The following is a 16130-nucleotide window of genomic DNA, read 5'->3' as shown; positions in this document are numbered from 1 at the left end:
GCTGTGAGGGGATTAAAGTAGAAGTAGAGAAAGAACTATAGGCTGAGTAAAAGCAGAACAAATATTCTTGATACATTGATGGACTAGCAAAGCAGGCTATGAACCTAACCTGGATGTAACTCGCCCGGGTCCTTGTTGATAGACACCTCATCAGTCCCTTGCTCCACAGCAGCTGCTCCCACTGAGATGCCTGGGAGAGAAGCAGTGAATTATAGCAGTGAGAGACCAACCTGAAACCCACCACCATCAACTGTTCATTTGTCCAGGCTCAGCCTCTTACAAAATGACAGATTATGTAGGTAAAGATTGGAGTCATCATTTTCATCACAGGATATGGACATAATTAAACATTAATGGAGTGAAAATGATAGACAAAAAGAAGGAAGAGAGAGAAACAGAGGGGGAGAGAGAGAAACAGAGGGGGAGAGAGAGCGAGAAAGAGAGACAGTTGTTACTGATTGTCCTGTTAGTGACATTTTGATTTTGTATTTTTTTTATGCTGTTGTTGCTAATTAATCATTTCCAAAGTACGCTTCGCAATATGTACATTGTTACATCATGCCAATAAAGCAAATGAAAATTGAATGTGTGAGCTAGAGAGAGAAATAAAAAGTGGGCTAATACAGGCAGAAATATTAGATGCCCAGCAGGCTTACTGGCAGTGAACAGAGTCAGTTTTAACTGGGCATTATTTCAAATCCCACTCCTAGTTCCAACAGCCAAAGACGCATAGCTTTGATTTGTACCGTCAATCCTAGCTAGCAGTGGCTGTCCCTCTCACACACAGAACCGAACCACTGAGACGTGCAGATTCCCAGCCAAGTGCCCTCAAAGTAACCCAATAATCCATTACTAAGTCATGAATCTGTCACATAAAAAGCCCTAATTTCCTCATGGAAAAGACAGTCATCCATCTAGGCCAACACCAGATAGGAGGATTTTATAAACTCAATATTGGCTGAGGTTAACAGACCTGAGCTGCAGGCTGTTAAACACCTCAGGTTTCTCAACTCCAGCTGCTGCACAAAAAAAGTAAACTGGAGAACAGAGCCTGTGGTGCTCACTCAAAGAAAGCAATGGTTGCCCAAACGTGGAAATCCAAGCAACGTTAGAAAACAATGGACTGCGTGTAGTAGCTACAATCAAATTTGTAATCATCATCAATGCATTCTTACACACATACTCCGGTAGCTCATCCCGCCTACCCTCAGAATTCCTGCTGACAGCTTAATACAAACTACAAACAGTCCCTCACATTTCACAAGTTCCCACAGCATCCCCGCTCTAATAATCCCATCCCAGCAAACACACAACATGCACCTGCTGAGCATTTCTCTACTCGGAAAGGACTTTGAGTAACCATGACAACCTGCATATCAAGGTCTGAACTCTGATGACTGTGCAGCTCACAACACAAGCATATCTGGGCCTCAACACCCAGAGTCAATTACGAGATGAGCGAGCATTTCAAGCATCCTTGTATCCTTCGTACAAACACTACAGAGGGGTTTGTGTTATCGTTATCAAACCCTTACTGCTGATTACTGTCATCATGAACCCTTACTGCAGATTGTTATCAAATCCTTATTCCCCTTGCAGAAGGAAGCGATTGTAGACAGACACACAGCTCTATTTTACACAGATAAGCCATCATCGTGTCAGATTTAATTGGAGTTCACACCATGGATCTGACAGTAGGCGGTATGTCTGTCATTAGATTCATGATAAGCCTGCTGCTAAGCCATGAGTGGATGAGAAGGATCTGGACAGGTATCCACAGCTCATTTTAATAACATTAATTAACTTTACACTGGGTGGCAGGTGGGCCAGGAGGAGATTGGCTTGTAGTGCCATGATCCCACAAAGCCAATGTTTAGCTAGCCTATGCAACACCACAGCTAGCATATAGCCCAGCACCAAACATATACATATGCATAGGCCTGAAAGGACATTTGGTAAACCTGTCTGGGAGCAGTGATTGGATACGTAGCCTACATTGTGAATGACTTCCCTCATCTACTGAGGACAAGACAAGAGCATCAAACATATGCCAAAAGCTGGCAATATGACATTTGAATGGCTGACCGATCAACAGAGTGTAGAGTTGATGAAGTTTCTCGACAGGTGTGAGACAGCAGGGGCAGTGAATGGAGGAGAGGATGTAGGGGCCAGACCGTAGACAGGAGGCATGTGGCGGCTGAATTCGGAGCTAAACCAACCATCTAGTATGACCTAGTGCTATAGCCCTTGGTGTTCAGCCTCAGGCCTCTCGAGGGAGGCTCCGCTCCTCCAATCAATGGAGATGAAATGCTAGTAGATCAAGGCCCCTAGAGGTTTTAACCATCATACAGGCCTAATCACCAGCCTCTCTCCAAGCAGCCAGCGGCAGCACAATAAAACAAAAGCACTGCTGCTTAGGACAAGAGCCACACACAGACATACAGGATTCTAAAGTGATCTGCTCCCCTTTGTGTGTGTGTGTGTGTATAATCGCAAGAGAGTGTGAGTGGTATAGAGAGGGGATCAACTCAGGGGTGTTTTTAAAAGCCACATAGGCGATGAATCAGAATCTTGGACAACTCGCTGCCTGGTTATCTGTCATCAGCACCGCTCCCCTCCCTCCACAGCAGACGGTGGACATCCAGGTTAGAACCCACTGTAATATACCCTGCAGCTCATTCACCTGCTACATTAATAAGTGCACCAATGACATCTTCCCCACAGTGACTGTACGTACATATCCCAAACAAAATCCATGGATTACAGGAAACATCCACACTGAGCTAAAGGCTAGAGCTGGCACTTTCAAAGAGCGGGACACAAATCCGGACGCTTATAAGAAATCCCGACACGACCTCCGTGGAGTCATCAAACAGGTAACGCGTCAATACAGGACCAAGGGTGAATCCTATTTCGCCGGTTTTGACACTTGTCGGATGTGGCAGGGCTTGCAAACTATCATGGATTACAAAGAGAAACCTAGCCGCAAGCTGCACAGTGACACCAGCCTACCAGAGGTGCTAAATGCCTTCTATGCTCACTTCAAGGCAAGCAACACTGAACCATGCATGAGAGCATCAGCAGTTGAGGACGATTGTGTGATCTAGCTCTCTGTAGCCAATGTGAGTAAGACTTTTAAACAGGTCAACATTCACAAGGCCGCGGGGCCAGATGGATTACCAGAATGCATACTCAGAGCATGCGTACTCAGAGCATGAGGACCAGCTGGCGGGTGTCTTTACTAACATTTTCAAACTCTCCCTGACCCAGCCTGTAATACCTTCATGTTTCAAGCAGACCACCATTGTCCCTGTACCCAAGAACTCAAAGGTAACCTGTCTAAATGACTATTGCCCCGTAGCACTCACATCTACTATATAATGGCGCCGGAGGGGATGGCTGCCGTTTTACGGGCTCCTAACCAACTGTGCTATTTCTTGTGTTTTCGCATTGTTTGTAACTTATTTTGTACATAACGTTGCAGCTACTGTCTCTTATGACCTAAAAGAGTGTCTGGACATCAGAACAGCGATTGCTCACCTCAAACTGGACAAAGATTTTTTCTTTAATGAGTCTGACGCGAAGGATATAGTGCTTCCCGGAGACCAGGCCCAAATCCAAGTCATTCGGGTGAAGAAAAGATGGAGATACAGGCGGTGAAGGTCAGGGTGCCTTGTGAGGATTCGTAGGCAAGTGAGTAAATCACCACTACCATTGGTTCTACTGAACAACGTACAATCACTGGAAAACAAACTGGATGAAACAAACGGTCGAGACTATCCTACCAACATGACATTAAAAATTGTAATATCTTATGTTTCACCGAGTTGTGGCTGAAAGACGACACAGAGCTGGCTGCGTTTTCCGTGCATCGGCAGGACAGAGCAGCTACGTCTGGTAAGATGAGGGTCGGGGGTGTGTGTCTATTTGTCAATAACAGCTGGTGCCATGTCTAATATTAAAGAAGTCTTGAGGTATTGCCCAACTGAGTACCTCATAATAAGCTGTAGACCACACAATCCACCAAGAGAGTTCTCATCTATATTATTCATAGCTGTCAATTTACCACCACAAACCGATTTACCACCACTAAGACCGCACTCAGCAAGCTGTATAAGGCTATAAGTAAGAACATGCTCATCCAGAAAGGCACACCTAGTGGCCGGGAAATTTAATGCAGGGAAACTTAAATCCATTTTACCCAATTTTTAACAGCATGTCACGTGCAACCAGAAGAAAAAAACCTCTAGATCACATTTACTTTGCAGACAGAGGCCCATACAAAGCTCTCCCTCGCTATCCTTTTAGTACATCTTACCATAATTCTATCCTCCTGATTCCTGCTTACAAGCAAAAACTAAATCAGAAAGTTCTAGTGACTCGCTCAATATGGAAGTGGTCAGACGACGCAGATGTTAAGCTAAAGGACTGTTTTGCTAGCACAGACTGGAATATGTTCAGTGTTTCATCCAATGGCATTAAGGAGTACACCACCTCAGGTCACTGTCTTAATCAATAAGTGCAATAAGTTCCCCCTCAGGACACTGAAAAGATTTGGCATATTTGGCAAAAAGTTATACAGTTGCACCATCGAGAGCATCCTGCCCGGTTTCATTGCCGCCTGGTATAGCAACTGCTCGGCATTAGAACTTCAGTCGCTACAGAGGGTAGTGCGTATGGCCCAGTACATCACTGGGACCAAACCTCCTGCCATCCAGGACCTATATACTAGGCGGAGTCAGAGGAAGGCCCAAAAAAATGTCAAAGACTTCAGCCACCCAAGTCAAAGACTGCTCTTTCTGCTACCACAAGGAAAGCGGTACCGGAGCGCCAAGTCTAGGTCCAAAAGGCTTCTAAACAGCTTCCACCCCCAAGTCATAAGACTGCTGAACAATTAATCAAATGGCCACCTGGACTATTTACATTGACACCCCCTTTGTTTTTACACTGCTGCTACTCACTGTTTATTATCTATGCAGTCACTTTACCCCTACCTACAGTGGTAAGAACAAGTATGTGAACCCTTTGGAAATACCTGGATTTCTGCATAAATTGGTCATAAAATTTGATCTGACTTTCATCTAGATCACAACAGACAGTCTGCTTAAACTAATAACACAAACAATTATTTGTTTTCATGTCTTTATTGAACACACCGTGTAAACATTCACAGTGGAGGGTGGGAAAAGTATGTGAACCCTTGGATTTAATACCTGGTTGACCCTCCTTTGGCAGCAACAACCTCAACCAAACATTTGCTGTAGTTGCGGATCAAACCTGCACAACGGTCAGGAGGAATTTTGGACCATTCCTCTTTACAAAACTGTTTCAGTTCAGTAATATTATTGGGATGTCTGGTGTGAACTGCTCTCGAGGTCATGCCACAGCATCTCAATCAGGTTGACGTCAGGACTCTGAATGGGCCACTCCAGAATGTGTATTTTCTTCTGTTGAAGCCATTACTTCTGTGTTTTAGGTCGTTGTCCTGTTGCGTCACCCAACTTCTGTCGAGCTTCAATTGGCGGCCAGATAGCCTAACATTACCCTGCAAAATGTCTTGATAAACTTGGGAATGCATTTTTCCGTCAATGATAGCAAGCTGTCCAGGCCCTGAGGCAGCAAAGCAGCCCCAATCCATGATGCTCCCTCCAACATACTTTACAGTTGGGATGAGGTTTTGATGTCGGTGTGCTGTGCCTTTTTTTATCCACACAGTGTTGTGTGTTCCTTCCAAACAACTCAACTGTAGTTTCAACTGTCCAAGAAATATTATTGCCAGTAGCGCTGTGGAACATCCAGGTGCGGTTGGCAAACTTCAGACGTGCAAGCAATGTTTTTTTTGGACAGTATTGGCTTCTTCCGTGGTGTCCTACCATGAACACCATTCTTGTTTAGTGTTTTACATATCGTAGACCCGTCAACAGAGATTTTAGCATGTTCCAGAGATTTCTGTAAGTCTTAGATGACACTCCAGGATTCTTCTTAACCTCATGACGCATTCTGCTGTGCACTTGGAGTCATCTTTGCAGGACGGCCACTCCTAGGGAGAGTAGGAACAGTGCTGAACGTTCTCCATTTATAGACAATTTGTCTTACTGTGGACTGATGAACATCAAGGCTTTTAGAGATACTTTGGTAACCCTTTCCAGCTTCATGCAAGTCAACAATTCTTTAGGTCTTCTAAGATCTCTTTTGTTTGAGGCATGGTTCACATCAGGCAATGCTTCTTGTGGACAGCAAACTCACATTTTGAGAGTTTTTTTATAGGTCAAGGCAGCTCTAACCAACATCTCCAATTTTGTCTCATTGATTGGACTCCAGGTTAGCTGACTCCTGACTCCAATTAGCTTTGGGAAATACCATTAGCCTAGGGATTCACATACGTTTCCAACCTACACTGTGAATGTTTAAATTATGTATCCCGCCTGTACAAGAGGAACACCTATGTCAGAATGCTGTTCATTGACTACAGCTCAGCATTCAACACCATAGCGCCCTACAAGATCATCACTTAGCTCCAGACCCTGAACACCTCCCTGTGCAACTGGATAAAATGCAGGATTTGGCCAGATATCGCAATTGTGATTTTCAAACCAGTGTCAGGGTAGAGAACATCACTTCTAAAATGATATCATATGAATTAATACATACTGGGCTAACTGAATACAAAACCAAATTACATTTTTTCATTGTTATAGGCTACATATGATAATAGATAGGATTATTACACCTACATATATTAACAAACACATTTTTTTAAATAATCAAAATATTGACTTTAATCGCAGCAGTAATTAATGAATTAATAACATGAGTTCCCATTTTAAAATTATGAGTTCTTAAATAACCTAAGATATTTATTCAGGCAACAATAGGCTGCAGATCGAATAGAAAGCTTATGATTGTGTAATTATGTATAAGTAGGCTTAATCATTATTATAATTCAAATTATAAATCAAAGTGATTTATACTTTTTTTTTTTTTTACGCAAAGTGCCTTTAAAACATGTAACATTTGGTGCAGCTTGTGTCCAAAACATTGGAGTCTGGTCCAGTCACTCAATGCGCGAGATGGAATCTTATATTTCCTGTCCACATTCTTCATCGTCTTTATGAAGTAGTCTTCTGACTGTGTAAATAGGAACCGTGTCTTTGGCTGTGATCGCGTCTGTCATTTCTATGTGCCTGCGCGGGATGTTCTTTTCATAGGGCGTTACACTTCAAAACGCATCGGCAATCAATGCCTGTTTAACATAGCCACAACCGGCACCCTATGTTAAACATAAAATAAATAATAATGTTGCCTCGTTGTCGCCACAACAAAGGGACTTTTTGCACAACACTTGTATTTAGTTGATATCGGTAAGTCTATAGCCACAATACTCCCATACCACTGAAGATGTGCCCTTCTTTGGCACCAAATCAACGTTCCCTTTAGAACCTGCAGCACTCGTGTATCCGACACACATGCGGTAAAGCCACAGAGTTCCTAAACCTTATACTGTAAGGTCTTTGGTAAAGCCCTTTCTCTCCTGCCAGCATCTAGCGGTGTGCTCTAAGCAGGGAGCGTGTGCATGCCATGAAGAGAGAGAGCCCGCTTGTGATTGGTCAGCATCCTCTGTGCATGTAGAGCGAATTAACGAATTAGCACATCTCATTGGAGGAGGTATATTAGTCTGGTTGTTGTTGTATTAATGGAATGTCAAACAAGAAAATCGCAGCCTATTGCGATATGGATAGTGCACGTCAATATCGTAATTTCGATCTGAATTCGATTCCTCGTGCAGCCCTAGTAAGTCCCCTCCTGTTCACCCACGACTGCGTGGCCGCACACGACTCCAAAACAGTAATTCAGTTTGGGGAAGTGGTAGGCCTGATCACCGACAATGAGACCACCTAGAGAGAGTTGGTCAGTGAACTGGCCGTGTGGTGCCAGGACAACAACCTCTCCCTCAACATCACCAAGACAAAGGAGCTGCTCGTGGACTACAGCAAACGGAGGCCCGAGCATGCCCCCCTTGTGGCAGTAATACCCCATAAAAACAATTATGCCCTTGGGCTGAATATAATAATTATAATTCCTTTCTCCTGGCTGCCAATCGCCATGCTACACAGCCACTTCTCATTCACATGGCTCTCTCAATTCTAAGCCAATCCCAGCTAACACAATTTAGCTTAACTTGCTAAGAAAATACAAACTAGCTGTTTGCAGATGTAAGAAACAAAAATGAATATTGTAATTATAGAACGCTTGCGGATTCATACTAAGATCAAAGTGGAAACAACATTGTTGTCATCAACATTGTTGCATGTGGCTGCAGGTAGCCTAGTGGTTGGAGCGTTGGGCCAGTAACCGAAAGGTTGCTAGATCGAATCCCCAAGCTGACAAGGTATGAATCTGATGTTCTGCCCCTGAACAAGGCAGTTAACCCACTGTTCCCCGGTAAGCCGTCATTGTAAATACGAATTTATTCTTAACTGACTTGCCTAGTTAAATAAAAGTTTAAATAAAAAAATAAGTGTGCTGCATTTAACAAAAGTATCTCATGGTCAAGCAACAACAAATGCTGGCGGTTGGACTAGGTCTGTGTGGAAAGCGGCATGGAGAGAGAGAGAGCGAGTGGAGAGGGATGGAGAGGGATGACTCAAGTAGTGGAGTAAACTATAAAAACAGATGTTACACACAGTGTATCAAATTTAACAAACCAAACATTACCTTCTATAACAGTATTTGAAAGTAAAAACCCAAACCGGTCCGTGCATCAGTATAGTACAATATAGTAAAATACGGTATACCGCCCGGCCCTAGTACTGAGTACGACCCAGTCGATCACTGGGGCCAAGCTCCCTGACGCCCAGGACCTCTATACCAGGTGGTGTCAGAGGAAGGCCCTAAAAATTGTCAAAGACTCCAGCTACCCAAGTCACAGAGTGTACTCTCTGCTACTGTACGGCACCAAGTCTGGAACCAACAGAACCCTGAACAGCTTCTATCCCCAAGCCATAAGACTACTAAATAGCTTAGTTAACCAAATAGCTACCCCGACATTCTGCATTGACCCTCTTTGCACTAATCCTTTTGACTCATCACATATGATGCTGCTTCTGTTTATTATCTATCCTGGTGCCTAGTCACTTTACCCCTATCTATAAGTGTTGCACCGTATACCGAAACATCTGTACTTTTCAGTATTCTCATTTTTGTCACTTAGTACTTCTTTCAAATGTGTCTCACTTCATATATGGATTGAGAGGATCGAGTGTCTAGTAATTTGTCTAAATCTTCAAGGGGGCAGTAGCTAGCTAGGATACTTGTGCTTGCAGCTGACACATCGCAAGCCACTTTTAAGAAGCAAGCGAGAGAGGAAAAATGCCGACATCATGGCATCTTCAAACTAAAACATACCTCCACGCCCGCAGCTCGTTGACAAAACTGTCTGAAGAAGCTTCCTATGGTAATAGGTGTTAAAACCTCCCTGGCACTGCACTGCTTTATTTCCAAAACAACATAAAAACTACTTTAACCATTGTAACGTTGTCGTTAGTCTACTAGCAACTACTAGGCTATATCCGGCGCCGACAGAGATGGCCGCCTCGCTTCGCGTTCCTAGGAAACTATGCAGTTTTGTTTTTTTACGTGTTATTTCTTACATTAGTACCCCAGGTCATCTTAGGTTTCATTACATACAGTCGAGAAGAACTACTGAATATAAGATCAGCGTCAACTCACCATCAGTACGACCAAGAATATGTTTTTCGCGACGCGGATCCTGTATTCTGCCTTACAAACAGGACAACGGAGTGGATCCTATGCAGCGACCCAAAAAAACGACTCCGAAAGAGAGGGAAACGAGGCGGTCTTCTGGTCAGACTCCGGAGACGGGCACACCGTGCACCACTCCCTAGCATTCTTCTTGCCAATGTCCAGTCTCTTGACAACAAGGTTGATGAAATCCGAGCAAGGGTAGCATTCCAGAGGGACATCAGAGACTGTAACGTCCTTTGCTTCACTGAAACATGGCTCACTGGAGAGACTATCCGAAGCGGTGCAGCCAACGGGTTTCTCCACGCATCGCGCTGACAGAAACAAACATCTTTCTGGTAAGAAGAGGAGCGGGGGCGCATGCCTCATGGCCAACGTGACATGGTGTGATGAAAGAAACATACAGGAACTCAAATCCTTCTGTTCACCTGATTTAGAATTCCTCACAATCAAATGTAGACCGCATTATCTACCAAGATAATTCTCTTCGATTATAATCACAGCCGTATATATCCCCCCCCAAGCAGACACATCGATGGCTCTGAACGAACTTTATATAACTCTCTGCAAACTGGAAACGATTTATCCGGAGGCTGCATTCATTGTAGCTGGGGATTTTAACAAGGCTAATCTGAAAACAAGACTTCCTAAATTTTATCAGCATATCGATTGCGCAACCAGGGGTGGAAAGAGCTTGGATCATTGTTACTCTAACTTCCGCGACGCATATAAGGCCCTGCCCCGCCCCCCTTTCGGAAAAGCTGACCACGACTCCATTTTGTTGATCCCTGCCTACAGACAGAAACTAAAACAAGAGGCTCCCACGCTGAGGTCTGTCCAACGCTGGTCCGACCAAGCTGACTCCATACTCCAAGACTGCTTCCATCACGTGGACTGGGAGATGTTTCGTATTGCGTCAGATAACAACATTGACGAATACGCTGATTCGGTGTGCGAGTTCATTAGAACGTGCGTTGAAGATGTCGTTCCCATAGCAACGATTAAAACATTCCCTAACCAGAAACCGTGGATTGATGGCAGCATTCGTGTGAAACTGAAAGCGCGAACCACTGCTTTTAATCAGGGCAAGGTGTCTGGTAACATGACCGAATACAAACAGTGCAGCTATTCCCTCCGCAAGGCTATCAAACAAGCTAAGCGCCAGTACAGAGACAAAGTAGAATCTCAATTCAACGGCTCAGACACAAGAGGCATGTGGCAGGGTCTACAGTCAATCACGGACTACAGGAAGAAATCCAGCCCAGTCACGGACCAGGATGTCTTGCTCCCAGGCAGACTAAATAACTTTTTTGCCCGCTTTGAGGACAATACAGTGCCACTGACACGGCCTGCAACGAAAACATGCGGTCTCTCCTTCACTGCAGCCGAGGTGAGTAAGACATTTAAACGTGTTAACCCTCGCAAGGCTGCAGGCCCAGACGGCATCCCCAGCCGCGCTCTCAGAGCATGCGCAGACCAGCTGGCCGGTGTGTTTACGGACATATTCAATCAATCCCTATACCAGTCTGCTGTTCCCACATGCTTCAAGAGGGCCACCATTGTTCCTGTTCCCAAGAAAGCTAAGGTAAGTGAGCTAAACGACTACCGCCCCGTAGCACTCACATCCGTCATCATGAAGTGCTTTGAGAGACTAGTCAAGGACCATATCACCTCCACCCTACCTGACACCCTAGACCCACTCCAATTTGCTTACCGCCCAAATAGGTCCACAGACGATGCAATCTCAACCACACTGCACACTGCCCTAACCCATCTGGACAAGAGGAATACCTATGTGAGAATGCTGTTCATCGACTACAGCTCGGCATTCAACACCATAGTACCCTCCAAGCTCGTCATCAAGCTCGAGACCCTGGGTCTCGACCCCGCCCTGTGCAACTGGGTACTGGACTTCCTGACGGGCCGCCCCCAGGTGGTGAGGGTAGGCAACAACATCTCCTCCCCGCTGATCCTCAACACTAGGGCCCCACAAGGGTGCGTTCTGAGCCCTCTCCTGTACTCCCTGTTCACCCACGACTGCGTGGCCACGCACGCCTCCAACTCAATCATCAAGTTTGCGGACGACACAACAGTGGTAGGCTTGATTACCAACAACGAGACGGCCTACAGGGAGGAGGTGAGGGCCCTCGGAGTGTGGTGTCAGGAAAATAACCTCACACTCAACGTCAACAAAACTAAGGAGATGATTGTGGACTTCAGGAAACAGCAGAGGGAACACCCCCCCTATCCACATCGATGGAACAGTAGTGGAGAGGGTAGCAAGTTTTAAGTTCCTAGGCATACACATCACAGACAAACTGAATTGGTCCACTCACACAGACAGCATCGTGAAGAAGGCGCAGCAGCGCCTCTTCAACCTCAGGAGGCTGAAGAAATTCGGCTTGTCACCAAAAGCACTCACAAACTTCTACAGATGCACAATCGAGAGCATCCTGGCGGGCTGTATCACCGCCTGGTATGGCAACTGCACCGCCCTCAACCGTAAGGCTCTCCAGAGGGTAGTGAGGTCTGCACAACGCATCACCGGGGGCAAACTACCTGCCCTCCAGGACACCTACACCACCCGATGTCACAGGAAGGCCATAAAGATCATCAAGGACCTTACTTGGCTCATCGCGCACTATCGACTCCTTGTGGCGGGTCAGGCAACTGCAAGCTGACTTCTGTCATCAGTTGAATGGTGTTTCCTCTGACACATTGGTGCAGCTGGCTACCAGGTTAAGCGGGCGGGTGTTAAGGAGCACAGTTTGGCGGGTCATGTTTCGGGAGGACGCATGACTCGACCTTCGCCTCTCCCGAGCCCGCTTGGGGAGTTGCATTTTTAACAATGCTTTTTCCCCCCCAATAAAATTCCCAGTTTGTTCTACGTCACAATGCCTGCTTTGCTATTGTTGGCAATGAGAACTGCCCACGTTGTTTGTAGTTAAAATGTAAACAACAAAAAATGGAACTCATGGAACTCTGAGGTCGTTCCATTATTTACTATAGGGAAATACAGGTATATCTGTCTATTTTGCCAAATAACTCGCAATGTATATATTTTGATTTTTTTCAAAGCGGAAACCATTTTAATCAGGATAATCTCCTCTTTCTAACTACATAAGGTTGGGCAGTGTACTCAGCTGTCATCGATCGCTAGACCAGAAATAGTCAAAAGTTGCAATTATTTCCCTACTTCCTCGTTATGCAGACATAAGCACACTTGGCACCATCAAAAACTGTGGATGTTTACTTTCTAAGTTATTATTTTTCAGTTTCGTCCTAAGAACAGATTGTAGTGGTAAAATAAAAAGTTATACATTTTTTGGTGCCATTTAGGCAAAATGGAATTCTAAGCGTCACTCCAGCCAGAGGCTCTGCGAACGTTCGATTCCATTAATTTGCTATGGGCTCGCGCTAGTGTTCCAGCTTAGCCAACGTTCTTTTGACATTTTTCAGCCTTGGGTGAATTTTGACTCGTTCTATAGTCCAGCCTATCATAATTGGACCGCAATTGGATATCACAAAATTGGGGACAAAAACGACTTATATCTACGGTATGTGAGCAAGAAGCTTTGTCGCCCATGGAAACTGTAGCGAAGAAAAGCATTGCTGCTAAAGTATAATAGATGAGGAGGAATCCGGGCCAGGGTCGTGCTCAAGAGAAGACACATTCTGTAGGGAAGTAAAACAAGGGTAGTTCGACCGAAAGCCTACTTCTAATTCTGAACTCATTGTAGAATGTATTAATTTGTCAAATTACAGCAGACTTTTGTTTTCCATTGCAAAACATCTTGCTACGGTGCGCCATATTGAACACCAGCCAGTAGGGTTCTGTTCACCCAGGTTAGTCTCTAGCCCAGTCCTCAAAACAAGGACAGAGACCAACATCTCCCCAGGAGCATCAATGGGAGAATACAAAGTGCTTTTTCACTCCAAAAGAATTACAAAGACCATGCTTTCATGGCTTTAATCTTGTGATAATGTGAGCCCATCTGGTTATCGATGCCTTTAGAAACAAAGCCCCTGCTGATGAATGGCTGTCAGTCTGATGTGAGCCATGGCAAAGAGAGAGAGCAGACAGAGCGATGCTTCCCTCTGGTCTTCATCCAGGCCAGACTGCCTTCATCTACACACAAGGGACTTATAACTTCATCAGTGATACTGCTGCTCGACCGTGGCCAAACCTAACACCTGCATGGAAAGGAATTGTGTGTGTGTGTGTGTGTGTGTGTGTGTGTGTGTGTCTAGCCCACAGAGTTACACTGTCTGGCATTCTGTACCCGAAAGCCTGCCTGGTCTGTGAGTTTGGACACTAAATAAGCCAGACTAGCGGTTTTCATGCAACCTTTCAATCCTGAGGTAATAAGCCACGTGACAAACAAATCTCTCACACTCGAATGAGTCCACCTGTCAAACCGCTGGAGAGAATTAAAGGAGAATGATAGGGGGAGATAATGTTCAACCACAACACACAGTTGGCCTCTGTGTGTAGACACAAATAACCCAGTCAGACAAAAGAGGGACTTACCGGGCTGCTGGTCTGATGTAGCCTGCTGTGGCTGCCTCTCCTCATGGCCGTTCTCACAGACAGCGGCGGTGGCTTGGATAGGCTTTGGCTGGGGCTCTGGTTCTGTATCCGTGTGCATTGGAACTGGTTGTAATTCCGGTTCTGGATCATTATGCACTGGAGGAGGAGACCTCCGCTGCTTCAGACCAGGTTCTAGATCGGTGTGCATTAGAACCACCGGTTCGGGGTCTGTGTGGCTCTGAGTAGCAGTCTGTGGGCTCAGCTCTAGGCCTCCAGTGTCCTTCTGCGGCACCACCTCCTCCTCTTCTACCTGTGGTGGGGCATGTTGTGGTTGTGACCCAGTAGGCCTGCAGCTTGAACACACATAGCCCTGGCTGGGCTGGATGTCTGCATGGCCTGAGGACTGGCGCTCACACTCCAGGTGGAGCCATCTGGAAGCAGGAGGAGTGGAAAAATGAAGATTAAGGACATCACACATCAATGGAAAAAGAGACAATGCTAAAACAATGGAAAAAGAAAATAGAATGACCAACGGGACTGTGTGTGTGTTAGTACCTTTTACAACTGTGGCAGGACAGCAGGTCTTTGTGGTGCTCTGGGTCCAGGATACAGGCACACAGCGGACAGCTAAGGCTGGGGTCCTGATGTTGGACACAGGTCTCACACAGTAGACTGGTGTGGTGCCACTGACCGCTGGTCCTGGTGCCGCACTGGACACACACTCTGCAGTTCTGGAGGAGGGGAGAGAGAGAGAGAGAGAGAGACAACTGAAACTGGAGCAATGATACTTTGTTTTGTTTTTATTCATCTCCAAGAAGACATTCAGATGAGGCTTCAGTCTGAACTAAAGTGCTTGGGCGAGACGCAGCAGCTTCAAGAGTGGAGGAGAGAGAGAGAGAGGGGCGAGTTAGGCTGCGCAAGAGAAAGAGCGAGAACAGAGCAAGAAGAGCGATAAAGAGCAAGAGAGCGAAAGCAAAAGAAAAGCAAGAGGGGGTTGGGTGCTGTGTGGGCTGTGCTCCTTCTGTGCTGCCGAGTCAGACTGAGAGGCAAAAGCTAAGTGAGTGTGAAGATGTTCCGCCACCTGGCCGGCGCCTCACTGGCTGCTGCGGTCTGCAGTCAGATCCCCACCCACCACCACAGCTGATAGGCCACCCAGACAGGCAGTGCACACCACCTGCTCCACCAGAGGAAGGGGCCACAGGCAGGGGATGATGACGCATACGGTTTGATTTCCCCGCCGCGCACACACACACACACACACGGGCGCTGCTGCCTTATCTGAAATGATACAGGGTCTGAGGCTAAACGGCAGCCTTTAAAAGAGCAGCCTGTGTGAGTCATTTCTTAACCACAGGAAGCACAGATACAACCACGGAAAAAATGTAATATGTTCATCAGGTGATCATTTCTCAATAGGAACTGTGGGAGTTTTAAACCTCTGTTCATACGTATTGACAAATAAAAAGGAACAGGCAACCCTTTTATTCCGTTTCTCATTCTATACAGATTTCTTCCACCCGTGCCATCTACAGCTTTCCATGCCATACAAACTCAGCAAAAAAAATAAAACGGCCCTTTTTCAGGACCTTGTCTTTCAAAGATAATTCGTAAAAATCCAAATAACTTCTCAGATCAACATTGTAAAGGGTTTAAACACTGTTTCCCATGCTTGTTCAATGAACCATAATCAATTAAAGAACAGGAGATGCACTGCAGTACTTAATGCAGCTGGTGGCCACACCAGATACTGACTGTTACTTTTGATTTTGACCCCCCCTTTGTTCAGGGACACATTATTCCATTTGTTAGTCACATGTCTGTGGAACTTGTTCAGTTT

General features: G+C 45.6%; 1 protein-coding gene across 1 annotated transcript in view; it reads right to left on the bottom strand.

Moving 5' to 3' along the window:
* The window catches only part of LOC139376125 (histone-lysine N-methyltransferase 2C-like), a 133598-nt gene that overhangs the window by 79777 nt on the left and 37691 nt on the right, over positions 1–16130 (bottom strand). Inside the window, exons 10-12 of the mRNA XM_071118336.1 lie at positions 14849–15024; positions 14294–14724; positions 110–190 (exon numbers count right to left, since the gene is read on the bottom strand). Coding sequence (XP_070974437.1) covers positions 110–190; positions 14294–14724; positions 14849–15024 — 688 coding nt within the window. The remainder of the gene's footprint in view (positions 1–109; positions 191–14293; positions 14725–14848; positions 15025–16130) is intronic.

Source organism: Oncorhynchus clarkii, chromosome 20, assembly GCF_045791955.1.
Source record: "Oncorhynchus clarkii lewisi isolate Uvic-CL-2024 chromosome 20, UVic_Ocla_1.0, whole genome shotgun sequence".
Taxonomy (NCBI): Eukaryota; Metazoa; Chordata; class Actinopteri; order Salmoniformes; family Salmonidae; genus Oncorhynchus; species Oncorhynchus clarkii.
The sequence above is the reverse complement of the archived record's forward strand: the minus strand, read 5'-3'. Positions and strand labels throughout refer to the sequence as shown.